The sequence below is a fragment of the Ipomoea nil genome, unplaced genomic scaffold, assembly GCF_001879475.1.
Source record: "Ipomoea nil cultivar Tokyo-kokei standard unplaced genomic scaffold, Asagao_1.1 scaffold2826, whole genome shotgun sequence".
Taxonomy (NCBI): Eukaryota; Viridiplantae; Streptophyta; class Magnoliopsida; order Solanales; family Convolvulaceae; genus Ipomoea; species Ipomoea nil.
In genome coordinates this window covers 2,056,258-2,071,938 of record NW_017619254.1, presented here as the reverse complement: position 1 = coordinate 2,071,938, position 15,681 = coordinate 2,056,258, and the positions used below count along the sequence as shown (strand labels likewise).

The following is a 15,681-nucleotide window of genomic DNA, read 5'->3' as shown; positions in this document are numbered from 1 at the left end:
TATTATTAAATTAAAGATTGTTACAGTCTCCGATGCCTATAAATATAATTCTCCATCGGATGGATAAATCATTATTATACTCACATCAGATAATTAAGGATAGGAAAATAAATGAAAAGCCCAAAGTGTTTTGTCGTTGTAGCATTAATTTCCATTGTTTTTTCCTTAATTTGTTTCCCAGCAGCCTGCAGTAGCATTCATGCTGCAAGTCCTCATCATCATCAAGATTTTGTGTACTGTCTTTCCAGAAAGCTGAGAAATAATGCCACCTCTCAGGTACTCTACACTCCGAAAAGTCCCTCATTCTTGCCGATCCTGAATTTCTCCGCCCAGAATCTCCGGTTCACGGCGCCGGGAAGCCCCAAACCTGTAGCCATCATCACACCTTTACGGGAATCCCACATCCGAGCTGCAGTGATTTGCTGCCGGAAGTATAACATCCAGCTGAGGACCCGAAGCGGCGGCCACGATTACGAGGGCCTTTCCTATGTTTCCAGCCTCCCGTTTGTCATTCTTGACTTGATCAACTTCCGGTCGATCGAGGTTAACGTTGGGGAGAAGTGGGCGTGGGTCCAAACCGGAGCCCAGCTAGGTGAAGTGTACTATGCCATTGCTAATAAGAGCGACACTTTAGCTTTTCCGGCGGGGTTTTGTCCCACGGTAGGCTCGGGTGGCCACATCAGCGGCGGCGGGTACGGGGCGATGATACGGAAATATGGGATGGCGGCGGACCACGTGATTGACGCCCGAATCATGGATGTTAAGGGGCGAATCCTGGACCGGAAATCCATGGGGGAGGATCTCTTCTGGGCTATCAGGGGCGGCGGCGGCGCTAGCTTCGGCGTCATACTCGCCTGGAAACTGGAACTGGTTCCCGTGCCCGAAATCGTCACGGTATTCACCATTAACAGAACCGAGGAACAAAACTTAACCAACCTGATCCATAAATGGCAGGTTTTCGGCAACAAGGCCGACAAAAACCTCTTCCTCAGAATCTTCCTACAAAACACCAACACTACCAATGGGAGAACAGTACAGGGTTTGTTCAGTGCACTATACCTCGGAAGCTCCGAAACCTTGCTACCTATGATGCAGAAAGGATTTCCAGAATTAGGCGTGACAAAATCCGACTTAACGGAGATGAGTTGGATCAACTCCGTACTCTATCACTTCCCCGTCGGCAGTCTACTCAACCGCTCCTTCCCGCTCAAACGGAGCTACAAGATCAAGTCCGACTACGTCAAACGCCCCTTAAACCACCAAGTTTTCCAAGGGATAATTGAACTGTTTAAAGAAGAAGACGTCAACGGGCCGCAAATGCAGTTAACTCCGTACGGAGGGATAATGGACGAGATTCCGCCGTCAGAAACACCTTATCCACACAGGGCAGGGAACCTATTTTTCCTCGAATACACCGTTGGATGGGACGAAACCGGCGAAATGGCCGCTCAGAAGCATCTGTCATGGATTCGGAAGCTTTACGCTTACTTGGCTCCCTATGTTTCCAACAATCCCAGAGAATCGTACGTGAATTACAGGGATCTTGACCTGGGACAAAACAATTTGGTCGGGACAACCAGCCTGGCTCAGGCAAGTTCTTGGGGTTATAAATATTTCATGAATAACTTCTATAGGCTTGCCAAAGTGAAGGCTTTGGTAGATCCAGATAACTTCTTCAGGCATGAACAGAGCATTATTCCACTTCCATCTCCACTTTGATCCAATTCATTGCCGGCCGGCACAACATTTATGTTCAATTCGTTGTTGTATTACTACTCTGATCTGCATTCTAGGTACTTACAATAAAATTTTGTTTCCCTCACCCATCTTTCTATTATTGTTATTAGATTTTTCTTTTATCATTTATCATTCATATGACTAGGGTATCTGATCTCTTCATTCGTGTACTTTGTAATTTGAATTGATTAATAATAAAGTTTTTTATTTTCATTTGATATCAGTAGATGAAAAGATTATCAATGGCTAGAAATCATGCCGCCATGACGCCAACTTCACCAACCTCCACTGATCGCACCATCTCAAATAGTCAAATGTTGCCTTCCAACCACACCCATCACTTTATCTCCTGTTAAACTTTCCTCTCAAATTACTTATTCTAAAAAACCCAAAAATATATGAGTCACACTTATGTGTTGGTAAAACATATCCAATCTCCACAAACTTTCCTCTCAAACTAAGGGATTTTATCTCCACGAAGTCACGTAACCAAAACATCATGTGTTCAAATGTTGGAATAAAGAATTTGTACATTGTATGTTAACTATTAGACACTCGTAAACGTTACAATATGATAACTTACATAAGCTACCACGGACTAAAATCAGTCTTGAATTATTTAGATCGATCTCGTGCCGGGCCTACTTCGAACTAGTTTTGAGCCTAGACTTATGCTTCTTGTGGGCCGGTCCTAGGCTAGGCCTAGAATAATAATAATTATTATTATTATTGTGATTGTTATATATATATATATATATATATATATATATAAAATTAAATTTCTTTGTTTAAAATTATATTTCACACATGCAATAACATCATAGTTAAAAATCAAAGTTATTTCACCTACTTCAACTTCTTGATGCAATAATGCTAATTAATATATATAAGTAGTCTGGACCAGTTTCAAGCTTAAGGTGCATAAGTTTCAAACTTAAGATGCATCAGTTCGAGGCACTTATCATTCAATTCGCATTCATATAGTCAATAAGCGCATTTTTTATTTTTAATTTTTCTTCATTTTGAGCCGTTAATCTAGATTAGATCAACGACTCTTATCTCACACCATTTTAGGTGGGAGGTGTTGACTATGAAGATTTTATATGTTAGACTATAGACTCCATTTTTATTAAACAAAAAAAAAAAGAATTAATTAGCTTGAGTAAACTTATATGCTTAAACTCTACTAAATTTTATTTATAAATTTATTTTGAAAAAAAATAGTCAAATCGACCTTAAACTTCTATATCAAAAAACAATGAATAACTCTCTTGTGAAATTGTCATTTTTATCCTTGAGACATGTAAGATCAAGATGAATAATTTTTCTACTTTTTAAATTCTTAAAAAAATTAAAAAATTTCTGACTACCAAACTTCGTCTAAATGATTCGCATTATTAAGTTATATAGAAAATAAATTATTGGAAAATTTTGCTCGCATGACTTGATTCACATTATTAAGTTAAATAGAAAATAAAAAATAATGAAAAATTTTGCTCGTATGACTTATCCAATAATACAAATAAATAGTGCAATCTTTGACTTAGAAAAAACTTTTCTCAAGAAATACTATATATGCATATATAGAAGTCATGGCCAAATGAAGCCACTCAAGACCGGCAGTAATTCAACTACAAAAATTTTTATTTTATTATTTCTTGAATTCTTCCACTCGGTTTAGTGGTTTACAGTTTACAGGTAATTTCTGAACAAAACACCACCTCTAAATGCAATTAAATTCCATGTTGAATCATTCAAAATGTTATTATATTATATTATATATTTATATCTAATGTAATTACAATTTTATCTGCCTGCCTCTTTGTGCTCAGATTATTCGATATCATTTGCAACTTCGACTTTTTCAAAGGATGTAATTTTGACCCTTTCAAATTATCTTAAATCTCAGTATTTACTTAATCCAAATTCCAAAACAAGACTATATGCATTCTTGTTCATATCCTTAATTCAAATAATTGCATATATTTAAATTTATAAGTCAATGTCACTCAATTATATATTTTTGAAAATCAAATGATTATACTTGTATATAGTTGGAGTTGAGCGAAATACTCGGAGGTTCTAGATAAAACTAATACATATTTAATTAATACATACCAAAGAGTATTAACCTGGCTCATTTTGGGATTTGATTTACACTCGCTACCCGTGAAAGAGGTTCTATGTTATACAATTCAACATCCGTCTAACAGACTATTATATATATATATATATATATATATATATATATATATATATATATAGTGGTGCAATATAATTAACAAATCCTTTTCCCTTTTCAATGTGTGAGTGGGACAACTGCTTTTTACAAGCATTTTCACCCCTATTTTTCAACTCAAATATGTCTATTTTGATAATCAATTTCTCATTCACCTATTATCCATTTTGAACGTACAATATATCAATTTCTTCATCTTAATACGAAGATTCCGATCTGAATCTACTTTAATCCAATCCAAAGTGGTTGGATTGCACATTAATGGCTATATGCTCAACACGCCTCCTCACATGTGCGGTGGGTTCCAAGCAACACATGTACCGTAGTCGCTTGTGGTGGCTCTGATACCAAATTGAAACATGTACTCCATCTCAACTAAAAGTCTAAGCTGATAGTTGGATTGCACATTAATAACTATATGCTCAACACTTATCAACACACAACATAAATATTGGTTGATATTTTGTAAAAAAAAAACTCACAACTTCTAAACATTAGAGATAAATAATGGACAGTAAATAGGTAATATAATATTGGATGAAAATTCTGATAACATGCTATGTTGGACAATAAAATTCACATGTAATAAATACTAATTAATTTCATTTGTAATACTAGTTAAACAATTATGTACTGTGATAACAACTTGGTTACTGTTTCAAATGAATGGTCACACCATCAAACTCCGAATGATAAAGGTTGACAGATACTTTATACCAATAAGCATGCAGCATGGCGCATGCAGGCTACCGGTAGAATTAATCCAAACACAAATTAACCTCAGATTAGAGTTTCCAATGCAAACAACATAAATTTCTGCTATCAAACTGGAGATGAAACTGGAATGCTCTGTTCATCCCTAAAGAAGTTATTTGGATCTACCAAAGCCTTCACTCTCGCAAGCCTATAGAAGTTATTCAAGAAATATTTGTACCCCCAAGCACTTGCCTGAGCCAGGCTGGTTTTCCCCACCAAATTGTTTTGTCCCAGGTCAAGATCCCTGTAATTCACGTACGCTTCTCTGGGATTCTTCGAAACATAGGGAGCCAAGTAAGCGTAAAGCTTCCGAATCCATGACAGATGCTTCTGAGCAGCCACTTGGCCGCCTTCGACCCATCCAACGTTGTATTCGAGGAAAAATAGGTTCCCTGCCCTGTGTGGATAAGGCGTTTCTGACGGCGGAATCTCATCCATTCTCCCTCCGTACGGAGTTAACTGCATTTGCGGCGCATTAATGTCGTCCTCTTCTTTAAACAGTTTCCATATCCCTTCGAAAACTTGTTTGGTAAACGGCCGTTTGGCGTAGTCGGCCTTGATCTTGTAGCTCCGTTTGTACTGGTATGACCGGTTGAGTAGGCTCTCGACGGGGCCGTTATCGTAGTGATACGCCACCGACTTTATCCAACTCATCTCCGTTAAGTCGGATTTCGTCACGCCTAATTCTGGAAACCCTTTCTGCATCGTGGCTAGCAAGGTTTCGGATCTTCCGAGGTATAGTGCACTGAACAAACCCCGTACTGTTCTCCCCGTTTGATTCGTGTTGTTCGCGTTTCCGATCAAGATTCTGATGAGGAGGTTTTTGTCGGCCTTGTTGGCGAAAAGCTGCCATTTATAGATTAGATTAGTTAAGTTTTGTTCCAGCGTTCTGGGAATGGTGAATACCGTGACGGTTTCAGGCACGGGAACAAGTTCCAGTTTCCAGGCGAGTATCACGCCGAAGTTTGCGCCGCCGCCGCCTCTGATAGCCCAGAAGAGATCCTCCCCCATGGATTTCCGGTTTAAGATTCGCCCGTTAACGTCCACGATTCGGGCGTCGATGACGTGGTCCGCCGCCAATCCATATTTTCGCACCATCGCCCCGTACCCGCCGCCGCTGATATGGCCGCCGGTGCCCACCGTGGGACAAAACCCGGCCGGAAAACCCAAAGTGTTGCTCTTATTAGCAATGGCATAGTACACTTCACCTAGCTGTGCTCCGGTTTGGACCCACGCCCACTTCTTCTCAACGTTAACGTCGATCGACCGGAACTTGATCAAGTCAAGAACGGCAAACGGGAGGCTGGAAACATACGAAAGCCCCTCGAAATCATGGCCGCCGCTTCGGGCCCTCAGCTGAATGTTATACTTCCGGCTGCAAATCACGGCGGCTTGGACGTGGGATTCACGTAAAGGTGTGATGATGACTACCGGTTTTGGGGTTTCCGGCGTCGTGAACCGGAAATTCTGGGCGGAGAAATTGAGGATGGGCAAGAATGAAGGGTTGTTCGGAGTGTAGACAACCTGAGAGGTGGCATTTCTCAGCTTGCTGGAAAGACAATAGAGAAAATCATGAGGACTTGCATGAATGGAGGCTGGGAAAGAAATTAAGGAAAAAATGGAAATTAATGCTAGAAGGTAAGAACACTTTGAGCCTTTCATCATTTTCTTTCTTGATTGAATATAATGATTTAGTGATGGACAATTTATAGGTGGGAGGCGTTGACTATGAAGATTTTATATGTTAGACTATAGACGCCATTTATTATTAAACTAAAAAAAAAAAAAAAAAAAAAAAAAAAAAAAAAAAAAAGAAGACTGAGCTTGAGTATAACTTATATGCAACTTAACGTAACTCTACTAAATTTTATTTATAAATTTATTTTGGAAAAATAGTCAACCCTTAAACTTCTATACCAAAAACAATGAGTAACTCTCATGTGAAACCGTCTCATTGATCTTTTTCCTTGAGTCGAGTCAGGTCAAAATGAAAATGTAATACTTATACTAAAAAAAATGTAATACTTATAATTGATACAATCTCACACAAGTTTTTGCCAAAAACAATTAGGTAGTTGAATTTAAAAAGTTATGTTATAACTAAACATATCTGTTATTTTTGTGTATCTGAACTCAATAGTCTATTATCCACAAGTAATTAGAGTTTAAACAATCGGTGACCGTTGAACGGTCACTAGTCGCCTTTGTCACTAAAGAAGACGATCGACTACCATTTAACACGCTAGTTGTCGATTTCGATCGCCGAAACCGCTTTAATACTAGTGGATAATCAGTTATTGGATTCAAAAACCTAAAAATGATAAGTTGATGTGCTTAATTGTAACTATTTAAAGTTCAGGTGACTAATTTTTTTTTAATAAAATTTAATTAAGTGTTTATTTAACACTTTTTTCTATTCATTTTAAAACTGATAGTCCAATACTATAAGCTTGAAATTTCAAATTCAGTTGTTTTTTTCATCATTTAACTTATTTTTTATTTTGAAGGCCATTTAACTTACTTATATATTACCATTTCGCATAAATTTATTTTACAGATTATTTTATTTAATTTCATTAAACTTTGTTAATAGTGCAAGGCCGGCTTGTACAAGTTTAATATTCTTCCACTAATAAATGGTACGTGTTGAATATCCAACCCTAAATGATTCATTATTAAGTTATATAGAAAAAAATTAATGGAAAATTTTGCTCGTATGACTTATATCCAATAATTACAAATAAATGGACACATTTTCAAAGTCACGCATACATATATGTATAGTAATCATGGCCAAATGAAGCCACTCAAGTCTCAAGGCCGGCAATAATTCAACTACAAATATTTATATTTTATTATTTCTTGGATTCTTCCACTCGGTTGAGTGGTTTACAGTTTACAGGCAATTTCTGACCAAAACACCAATAACTTAAATGCAATTAAATTCCATGTTGAATGTACTCGAAAAAAAAAAAATCCATGTTGAATCATTCAAAATGTTATTATATTATATTATATATCTAATGTAATCACAATTTTATCTGCCTGCCTCTTTGTGCTTAGATCATTCGATATCATTTGCAGAATTGCAGCTTCGACTTTTTCAAATGATGTAATTTTGACCCTTTCAAATTAATCTTAAATCTTAGTATGTATTTAATCCAAATCAAGACAATATATGTATTCTTATTCATACCCTCAATTCAAATATAATTGCATATATTTAAATATATAAGTCAATGTCGCTCAATCATATATTTTTAAAAATAATATGATTATATATATATATATATATATATATATATATATATATATATATAATTAGGTTCTCGTGCGGTTAGGGTGACCATGTGCGATTGTGCGGTTTAATCTAGGCCATTCATGTGGCTTAAATCAACGTTCAGAATTGTCAAAATTATTAAAAAAAAAAAAAAAAACGGTGGAAATTTTGTAATTTTTGCATCTAGGTCAAAATTAAGGTGAGCGAATCTGTGATTAATGTGCGTGAGTTTTGTATATAAGATGCGTGAGGTTTGTGCGTAAGGTGCGTGAGTTTTGTGCTTAATGTGCGTGGGGTTGTGCTTAACGTGAGTAATTGTTAAAACTTAAAGTGTGGACCTTTGTGCTTAAGGTGCGTGAAATTTGTTCTTAATGTGAGTGGAGTTTGTGCTTAATGTGCGTAGGGTTTGTGCTTAATGTGTGTGAGGTTAATGATTAATGTCAGTAGTTGTTGAAACTTAAGGTTTGTGAGTTAATACTTAAAATGCGTGGGGTTTGAGCTTAATGTGCGTGAGGTTATGCTTAATGTGCGTGAGTTTTGTACTTAATGTGCGTGAGTTTGTGCTTAATGTCAGTAGTTGTTAAAACTTGAAGTCTGTGAGTTAATATTTAGGGTGTGTTTGGTTGGTGGGTTTTGTCCATGGGAATGGGTATGAAAGTGATTGTTGTTGTTCGGTTGATAGTTTTAATGCTCATTGGTGTTGATGAATATCATTCCTATGACTCTTTTTGTCTAGGATGATTGTCCAGCGTTTAGACCTAGACAACATTATTCTTGTCTCATTTATAAGAATTGTCCTTTTAAGTTTGACTTAGACTTATGGTCTCGGGAAAGTCACACGAAAGATTGCCCTCATCTTTCGTTTTCCCTTTCAGTCAAATGATCTTCCTTATCATTTGATGGTTATACGAGAGTTAGACCCTTCCAACTTTCGGTCTAATAAGTTTTACTCTCGTCCTTCTCTTGATCTTCACTTCTTCAAGTAGACCTAATGCACTAAACATAACTCAGATTCGTGTAGATATAACATAGTACGAATCACATGGTGAGTTAGTACAACTTTCGTTTAACATGAAAGTTCCAACATAAGAAAAGCAAAAAGAGGGGTCTACAATCCTAGCAAGATTGGTATCATCAAAATCTAAGTACACTTATTCCTAACATAGTTGATTTTTTGAACCCAATGAACACAAATACTTAAATCAAACCGTACAATTTTGCGTACAAGGAATTCAAGTCAAATTCATGATAGGAATACAATCCTACGAAAAGATTATTTCTAGAAAATAACAAGCACAAGAAACGAAAGGTAAGTGTTTAGTTGGAGTCGAGCGAAACAATCCTTCCAAGCGTTGTTGTAGCTTAGGTTTACTCCAAGCTCATTTTCGGATTTGATTTACACACCACTTGCGCGCAAAAGGGAGCTTCTATGCTATACAATTCAATATCATTCTAAAAGGCTCTTGTATATATAGTGTTGCAAATTTCATTCTTTTTCCAATGTGGGAGTGGGACAAGTGCTTTTTACAAGCATTTTCCACATCTATTTTCATCTCAAATGGACCTACTTTAAGAATCAATTTCACATTCACTTATTATTCGTTTTGAGCGCACAATATATAAATCTCTTCGTCTTACTACGAAGAACCTGAATTCACGTTACTCGACCCAAATCATAAGTGGACCTCATATATTTATATATATATATATATGTGTGTGTGTGTGTGTGTGTGTGTGTGTGTGTGTGTGTGTGTGTGTGTGTGTGTGTGTGTGAGAGAGAGAGAGAGAGAGAGAGAGAGATATTTATACTACAAAATAGCCTCTTACAATGCCATATTATACTATTTCTCCAACAATTCAAGCCCCCAATCTAATGTTCATTGCAAGAATAAAACTTATCCAATTTCGTTCTCTTATCAATTTGAGCCGTAGAATGATAGTTGAGCAGTAGGAGGATAAAATTAGATAAAATTTTCAAATTTGAGGACTTAATTTAATAAAAATAATAATCGAAGATCAAATCAATAATTTCACTATAGTCAAGGGACCAAATCTTTCATTAACTCTTTGTATATATAGTAAGTCATCTCAAAAAGTAGGTATATATAATCAAAATCATAGAATTAGTAGTCATGCCCCACTATAAAGGTTTTCCTCAGCGCATGCTTTCTTTCATATAGTTTCATACTTGTAATCATATCATTTCGCGGAATACTTCACATTTTCTTGGATTTTATTTTCTATTTTTTTAAAAATCCATGTTGGTAAATTATTTATTTTGAGAATTTAAATATATAATGATTTGCTTTGGTACGTAAACTTTATGGTCGTGGACTATAATTTTTTATATTTATAAGGAGGGGGAAACCCAGAGAAAAACAGAACTACAAGTGAGAAAACTGAAAGAAAGTGCACAAGGTTAAGCTAAACTTAAAAGCCTCCAGTACGGCCAGCCCTCATTATCGTCCTCAAGGATGTAAGCAATGCCAAAGGGTGGAGACATGAACAAGTGGAGACCTCTTGAGAGTCCTTTAGCCATTTTAGCCATGAAATCAGCTGCTCCATTTTGTTCTCGACAGATCCCTTGGACTGTCCAGGACTCCAGAGTGCGCAATTCTTTCTTACAAGCAATAAGAATATTGTGGGCTACTGAAGAAGGTGGTGCAGTGCCGTTGATTAGGCTAAGCAACTCTATTGCATCTGTTTCGAAGATCACCTTTTTTACAGTCCATGTACGTTGCAAGCTGAATTCCTTTGAGGAGAGACCATGCTTACGCCTCCAATGGGGAGCAGCTACCTATGTTGTAAGCAAATCCCTGCACCCAGTTACCCATATCATCTCGGATAACTCCTCCACCTCCAGCTCTATTTCCATCCTGATTCACAGCCCCGTCAATGTTTATTTTTACAAAACCATTCGGAGGTTTGGACCATGAAACTGGTTTCCACGAAAGCTCCTTCATGGCTCGGGCACCTTTGGCTCTGTCGTGGACTATAATTAGGATTGGATTTGTGGTTTTATTAAAAAAAAAGAATTGGATTTGTGGTTATATCAACTAATTACATGATGATTTTATATATATTACAATACAATTTTAATTATTTAATATAGAGAAAATTTCAATTTTGATCCACTGACTATTGGGGTTGTGTTAATTGCAACACTCGATTTTCAAAAATGTTATTTTAGTACCTTGACTATGCAATTTCTATCAATTTTGGTCACTCCGGCCAAATTACCAGCCAAATCTGACCAGAAAATTTTAATAGGTCAAATAATGAGAGTTTTTTGGTCATTTTACTTTCTTCCTTTCTTCCCCAGCGAGCAACTCCATTTCCGGTGAGATTTTACCTAAAGTACCCAGGTTGTAGCTCTTAACACTGCCCACAAGCTTGTAATGGTTAACAACCATGGCAGACAGCGACGGCGTCGGCCCAAAGAAAGCTGGAATTCACCACAACAATCCCAATCTCCTTGGCTCTCACCCCACTCTTCTCCAACACCTCATCAATGCACCCGAAGATCACCATCCCAGCCTCCCTCCTCGCCTCCTCCACACAAGGCTTCGCAGGAACACCCAGGATAGATTCTGGAAAATATGTCTTCTGTCCCAGCCCGGATCTCTCCAAAACCTTCTTCTGAAAACACAGATTCTCCGCCGTAAGTATGTTGGCCTGTCTTGATTTTGGGAGGCTATAATGTGTGTTGATTGTTGTCGGCCTTCTTCTTCCAATTCGTTTTCCCAAATCAGAAGGAATAGGAAAAGACTATTTTCAATTCTTGCCGCCGTCGGCCTTCTTCTGCTTGCCGTCGACCTTCTTCTTCCAATTCCTTTTCCCAAATTAGAAGGAATAGGAAAAGACTATTTTACCCCTTCCAATTCAATACAAATGTTTGACTTAAAATTTTCCAGTCAGATTTGGCCGGCAATTTGGCCGGATTGACCAAAATTGATAGAAATTGCATAGTCAAGGTACTAAAATAACATTTTTGAAAGTCGAGTGTTGCAATTAACACAACCCCAATAGTCAGTGGACCAAAATTGAAATTTTCTCTTTAAATATATTATATAAATAAAAGCTTTTGTGGAAATTGGAATCATTAAAAATAAAATAAGATCAGACTAGGAAGAGATATGAGATTAATTGAAAAATTAAATCTTTTCTTGAGTTCTTTCAAAAAAAAAAAATATATTTGTTGAGTTATAGCACGTTTTTGCATTGTCTATTTCGAACAAACAGAGCGACTGCCCAATGAAATTTGCAAGCGTGTCCTTATGGGCTAAGTATCTCATGATAATATAATTTAAGATCAGTCTATTTAATATAACATAGTTTACTAGTTTATTGTTAGCTGATTGGTGGAGCACTCAAGATGATTTCATATTCTTCATTTCTTAATTATAGCAGAAAAATTGTTCTGTGAATTAGGATTAAATAACAAAGATTAAAAAGATTAAAAAATCTTAAATGGTTAAAGTTACGACGATTGAGTTAAAAATGGGTTACGAGTCTTAGCCCTTAAGAAGACATTTTCTAAGATTAAATGTTTAATATGTTATATTTAGAAATTTTATATGGTATAGTTAATTCAATAATATTGAATACTATATGTTCGAGTCAACTCAATATAAACACGTAGCATAATCAACCTAACATAACAATGGGCAAATAGCATATACCCTTACTAGCGGTAACCACAACATGAGTCTCCTAATCCAATCATCTAAACATGTTTGTTCTTAAAAAAAATGGACAGATACTTTTGGAGGTTGAATACATCTCTAATACATCTAGATCGTTCAAGAGGGTTGTGACCTCCCAAACTACACTAAAGCTTTATGTATTAAGGATTAGAGATTGAGTATATAATAAATTACCATATAGTTTATTCACCGTCCTATACTTGAACCTGGCATAACTATATGAGATAACTAACTTTGTGAGGTTGTGTTTTTCAAATAAGAATGTGTGATCTCTTGGTGGAAAGAGAGAAAAGAATAGATGAGCGTTTTAAAATTGACGGTGCCAATGACATTGGTGCTGGAGTGTACTTTCAAAATCTGGCAATTATTCACTGCTATAATATTAGATTCGCTGTTTACTTTGTAACCGCGGTACAATATTATTCTCCCTCAGTCCTCAGCTGCTTTAATTTGCTTCCCATTATTACCCTTCACGTTTGTCACATTTAATTACGGTAGGGCCGCTAGGCTAATCAAAAAACGCAAATTTCCATATTAGTTGAACAATGGATTCAATATCTATCTTTGTTTCGAGCAAAGGAAATATATTTAAAATGGATAACAGAGCCAACTCTCACAATTCAAAAGTTGAATGTTGTTGCTATACTTTAAAAATTCATATGAATCCGTACTACCATTTAATGGCAACTTTTAAAATTTTATCTCCTTTTAGTAATAATAGCTGTGGGGAATTTGACTGTCACACACAACGAGACAAAAATAACTCTCCGTACGAGTAATAATAATACAGGCATGGTAAAAACAGTAAAAAATGGCAGATATAACGGGGACCGCACGTGGCTCGCTCCACCGACGAAAACCGGCGACTCCATACACAGTTACACACACACATAGATACTACGGCTTAAAATTCAGCCATTTTCCGGTTAAATCTATACTTCTTCTTAGCCTCCCGCAGGTTCCTCAAGCTTCGAATGGCCAAAATATCGCCTCGCTTGACATCTACATCTTTCTGGAAATTGTCAATGTTTCCTGATTGATTCATCAGTATCCACAAACCGGAATAAAAATCAGTGAGTATTATATTGCTCATAAATTTGAAATAGAAATTTGAAATCGAACTTGTAAGCTGCAAATTTAGTGAATGAATCAGACAAAAAACGAGAATGAAGCTTCAAGCAGAGAGCAATAATTTGCGCGCACTTTACCTATAGGCTTAGAAAATGCCTTGGATCCACTGAACTGAGCCAAGTCTGAAACATGATCCACACTACTCAGTAAATGTTCATTAACGTAACTTTCCGGAAAAGTGAAAAATTGAAGTTACGGCGACAGTTTTGCATTACCTTTGTCAGAAGGATTGTGAGACGAGAGGTAGAGGATGAGGAAGCAAAGGATAGTCAGGACGGGGATGAGATGAACGTAGTTCTCGGATTTGCTGAGATACTTCACCGACTTGCGCTCTTCGTCTTCGGCATAGTTAACCGGGAGTGAAACGGTGGAATCCGCCGCCGTGACGGTGGCGGAGGCGACGTCATCGCGGCCTCCTTGAACGAGGAGGTGCTTGGATCCTGGCGAGCCCAGTGATTGGCGCTGCATTGTTGGGAGGAGGAAGAGAGAGCTTGAAGGAATGGAATGAGTGCGAGAATGATGATTGTTGAGTATTTGAATCTGTAAAGCTTGGGATTTAATAGGGGAGCATTACAAATTTTTAAAAAAGCGTAACCAATGCATTAATATATAAAAATAAATATATTGTCTCAAATTAAGTGCGCCATTATTATTGTTATTAATTACCCCATGATTTTTAGGCTCCTTGCCTCAATTAGAATGCCGCAAAACAATGAACCATGTGACGGTACAAACTTAATAATATATTAATATGTTCGTGGTTACTTCAACATTTTTTTACATTGAAATTTGATTTTGTGACTTTTTTAAGGGGATCTGATGTCATCTAAGTATAAGGTGCTTGACAAGTTAATTCAAATGGGTGTTGCTATTTGCACCACCCTTTGGTCAAAAGTAGGTATAAAGTATCTTGAAATTGTAAAAAGGTGAAAATTTTCAATAATTACATATGTGGTGTAAATAGCCAAATGGGGATTCATTTTGCTATTTACACCACCTTGGTCAAACCTCATTTATGAGGTGTAATTAATAATTTTTTAATTCAAAATTAAATTAAGAGAAAATGATACCTTTTTCCCCTAAGTTATATACTTATAGTACTTTTTACCCCTGAATTATTCATGTTAGCATATTAACCCCTCAACTATTCTAAAAGTGACGATTCCCCCCCCCCCCCCTCCTTCGATATATTAAATTGTCATTTTTACCCTTAAAGTAAATATTTTATTTATTTTTCTTCTCTAACAAATTATTGCGTATACGTAGGGATGACCACGGTTCGGTTCTAACTGAACCGGACACTATAGCAATCGAATTAAAAGTTTCCGGTTAAGGGAAAATTGTACACTTTTTTCCTCTGAGTTATATGATTATATCAATTTTTTTTCTCTCAGTTATTTGTTCATCCACATTTGCTCCCTCAATTATATTAAAAGTGGCAGATTTTCTACATTTTATGTTAGGTCAACATTTTTACCCTTAAAACTAAATATTTCATTTATTTTTTCTTCTCCAACAAATTATTGTTAATATGTACGGATGATTATGGTTCGAAACAATTTTTTATTTTATTGCCAATTCAAAATTTATTTATTTATTTATTTATTATAAATTCTATTTCTTATTTTTAAAATAATATAAATTCAATAATTATTTTATTTTATTTTATTTCATTTTTTCGGTTCTGAATCGTAAGTATAAGAAAATAAAGTTGTGTTGTGCCTTCACAATTAGTTAGATTTGTTCTATATTTTCTTAAACATTTTTAACCCTGAGAATCTAAGCTCCACTCCCAAGGTTCGGACCTATGACCATTTATTTGAAATGGTAAT

The 15,681-nt window shown here is 36.2% G+C and overlaps 3 protein-coding genes across 3 annotated transcripts; 1 reads left to right on the top strand and 2 right to left on the bottom strand.

Moving 5' to 3' along the window:
* Positions 1-89: 89 nt before the first annotated feature.
* On the top strand, positions 90-1,747 carry LOC109159302 (tetrahydrocannabinolic acid synthase-like). The gene has a single exon (XM_019307412.1). It carries the CDS (start codon positions 112-114, stop codon positions 1,717-1,719), a length of 1,608 nt encoding a protein of 535 aa, XP_019162957.1. The 5' UTR covers positions 90-111; the 3' UTR covers positions 1,720-1,747.
* A 2,917-nt stretch (positions 1,748-4,664) lies between these two features.
* Positions 4,665-6,397, bottom strand: LOC109159303 (berberine bridge enzyme-like 15). Its single transcript, XM_019307414.1, has one exon. It carries the CDS (start codon positions 6,395-6,397, stop codon positions 4,799-4,801), a length of 1,599 nt encoding a protein of 532 aa, XP_019162959.1. The 3' UTR covers positions 4,665-4,798.
* Positions 6,398-13,337: 6,940 nt separating this feature from the next.
* LOC109158884 lies at positions 13,338-14,372 on the bottom strand. The gene is made up of 3 exons (XM_019306777.1): positions 14,065-14,372; positions 13,927-13,971; positions 13,338-13,750 (listed from the first exon to the last, which is right to left on the bottom strand). Exons 1-3 carry the CDS (start codon positions 14,315-14,317, stop codon positions 13,623-13,625), a joined length of 426 nt encoding a protein of 141 aa, XP_019162322.1. The 5' UTR covers positions 14,318-14,372; the 3' UTR covers positions 13,338-13,622.
* Between the last annotated feature and the right edge of the window lie 1,309 nt (positions 14,373-15,681).

What these genes read in the sequence shown, in the direction of transcription:
- LOC109159302 (XM_019307412.1), top strand. Translation starts at nt 112, where the DNA reads ATGAAAAGCCCAAAGTGTTTTGTCGTTGTAGCATTAATTTCCATTGTT.
- LOC109159303 (XM_019307414.1), bottom strand. Translation starts at nt 6,397, where the DNA reads ATGATGAAAGGCTCAAAGTGTTCTTACCTTCTAGCATTAATTTCCATT.
- LOC109158884 (XM_019306777.1), bottom strand. Translation starts at nt 14,317, where the DNA reads ATGCAGCGCCAATCACTGGGCTCGCCAGGATCCAAGCACCTCCTCGTT. An exon ending in TCACAATCCTTCTGACAAAG is followed by an intron (nt 13,972 to 14,064) that starts GTAATGCAAAAC and finishes ATCATGTTTCAG; the next exon opens with ACTTGGCTCAGTTCAGTGGA. An exon ending in GGCATTTTCTAAGCCTATAG is followed by an intron (nt 13,751 to 13,926) that starts GTAAAGTGCGCG and finishes TGAATCAATCAG; the next exon opens with GAAACATTGACAATTTCCAG.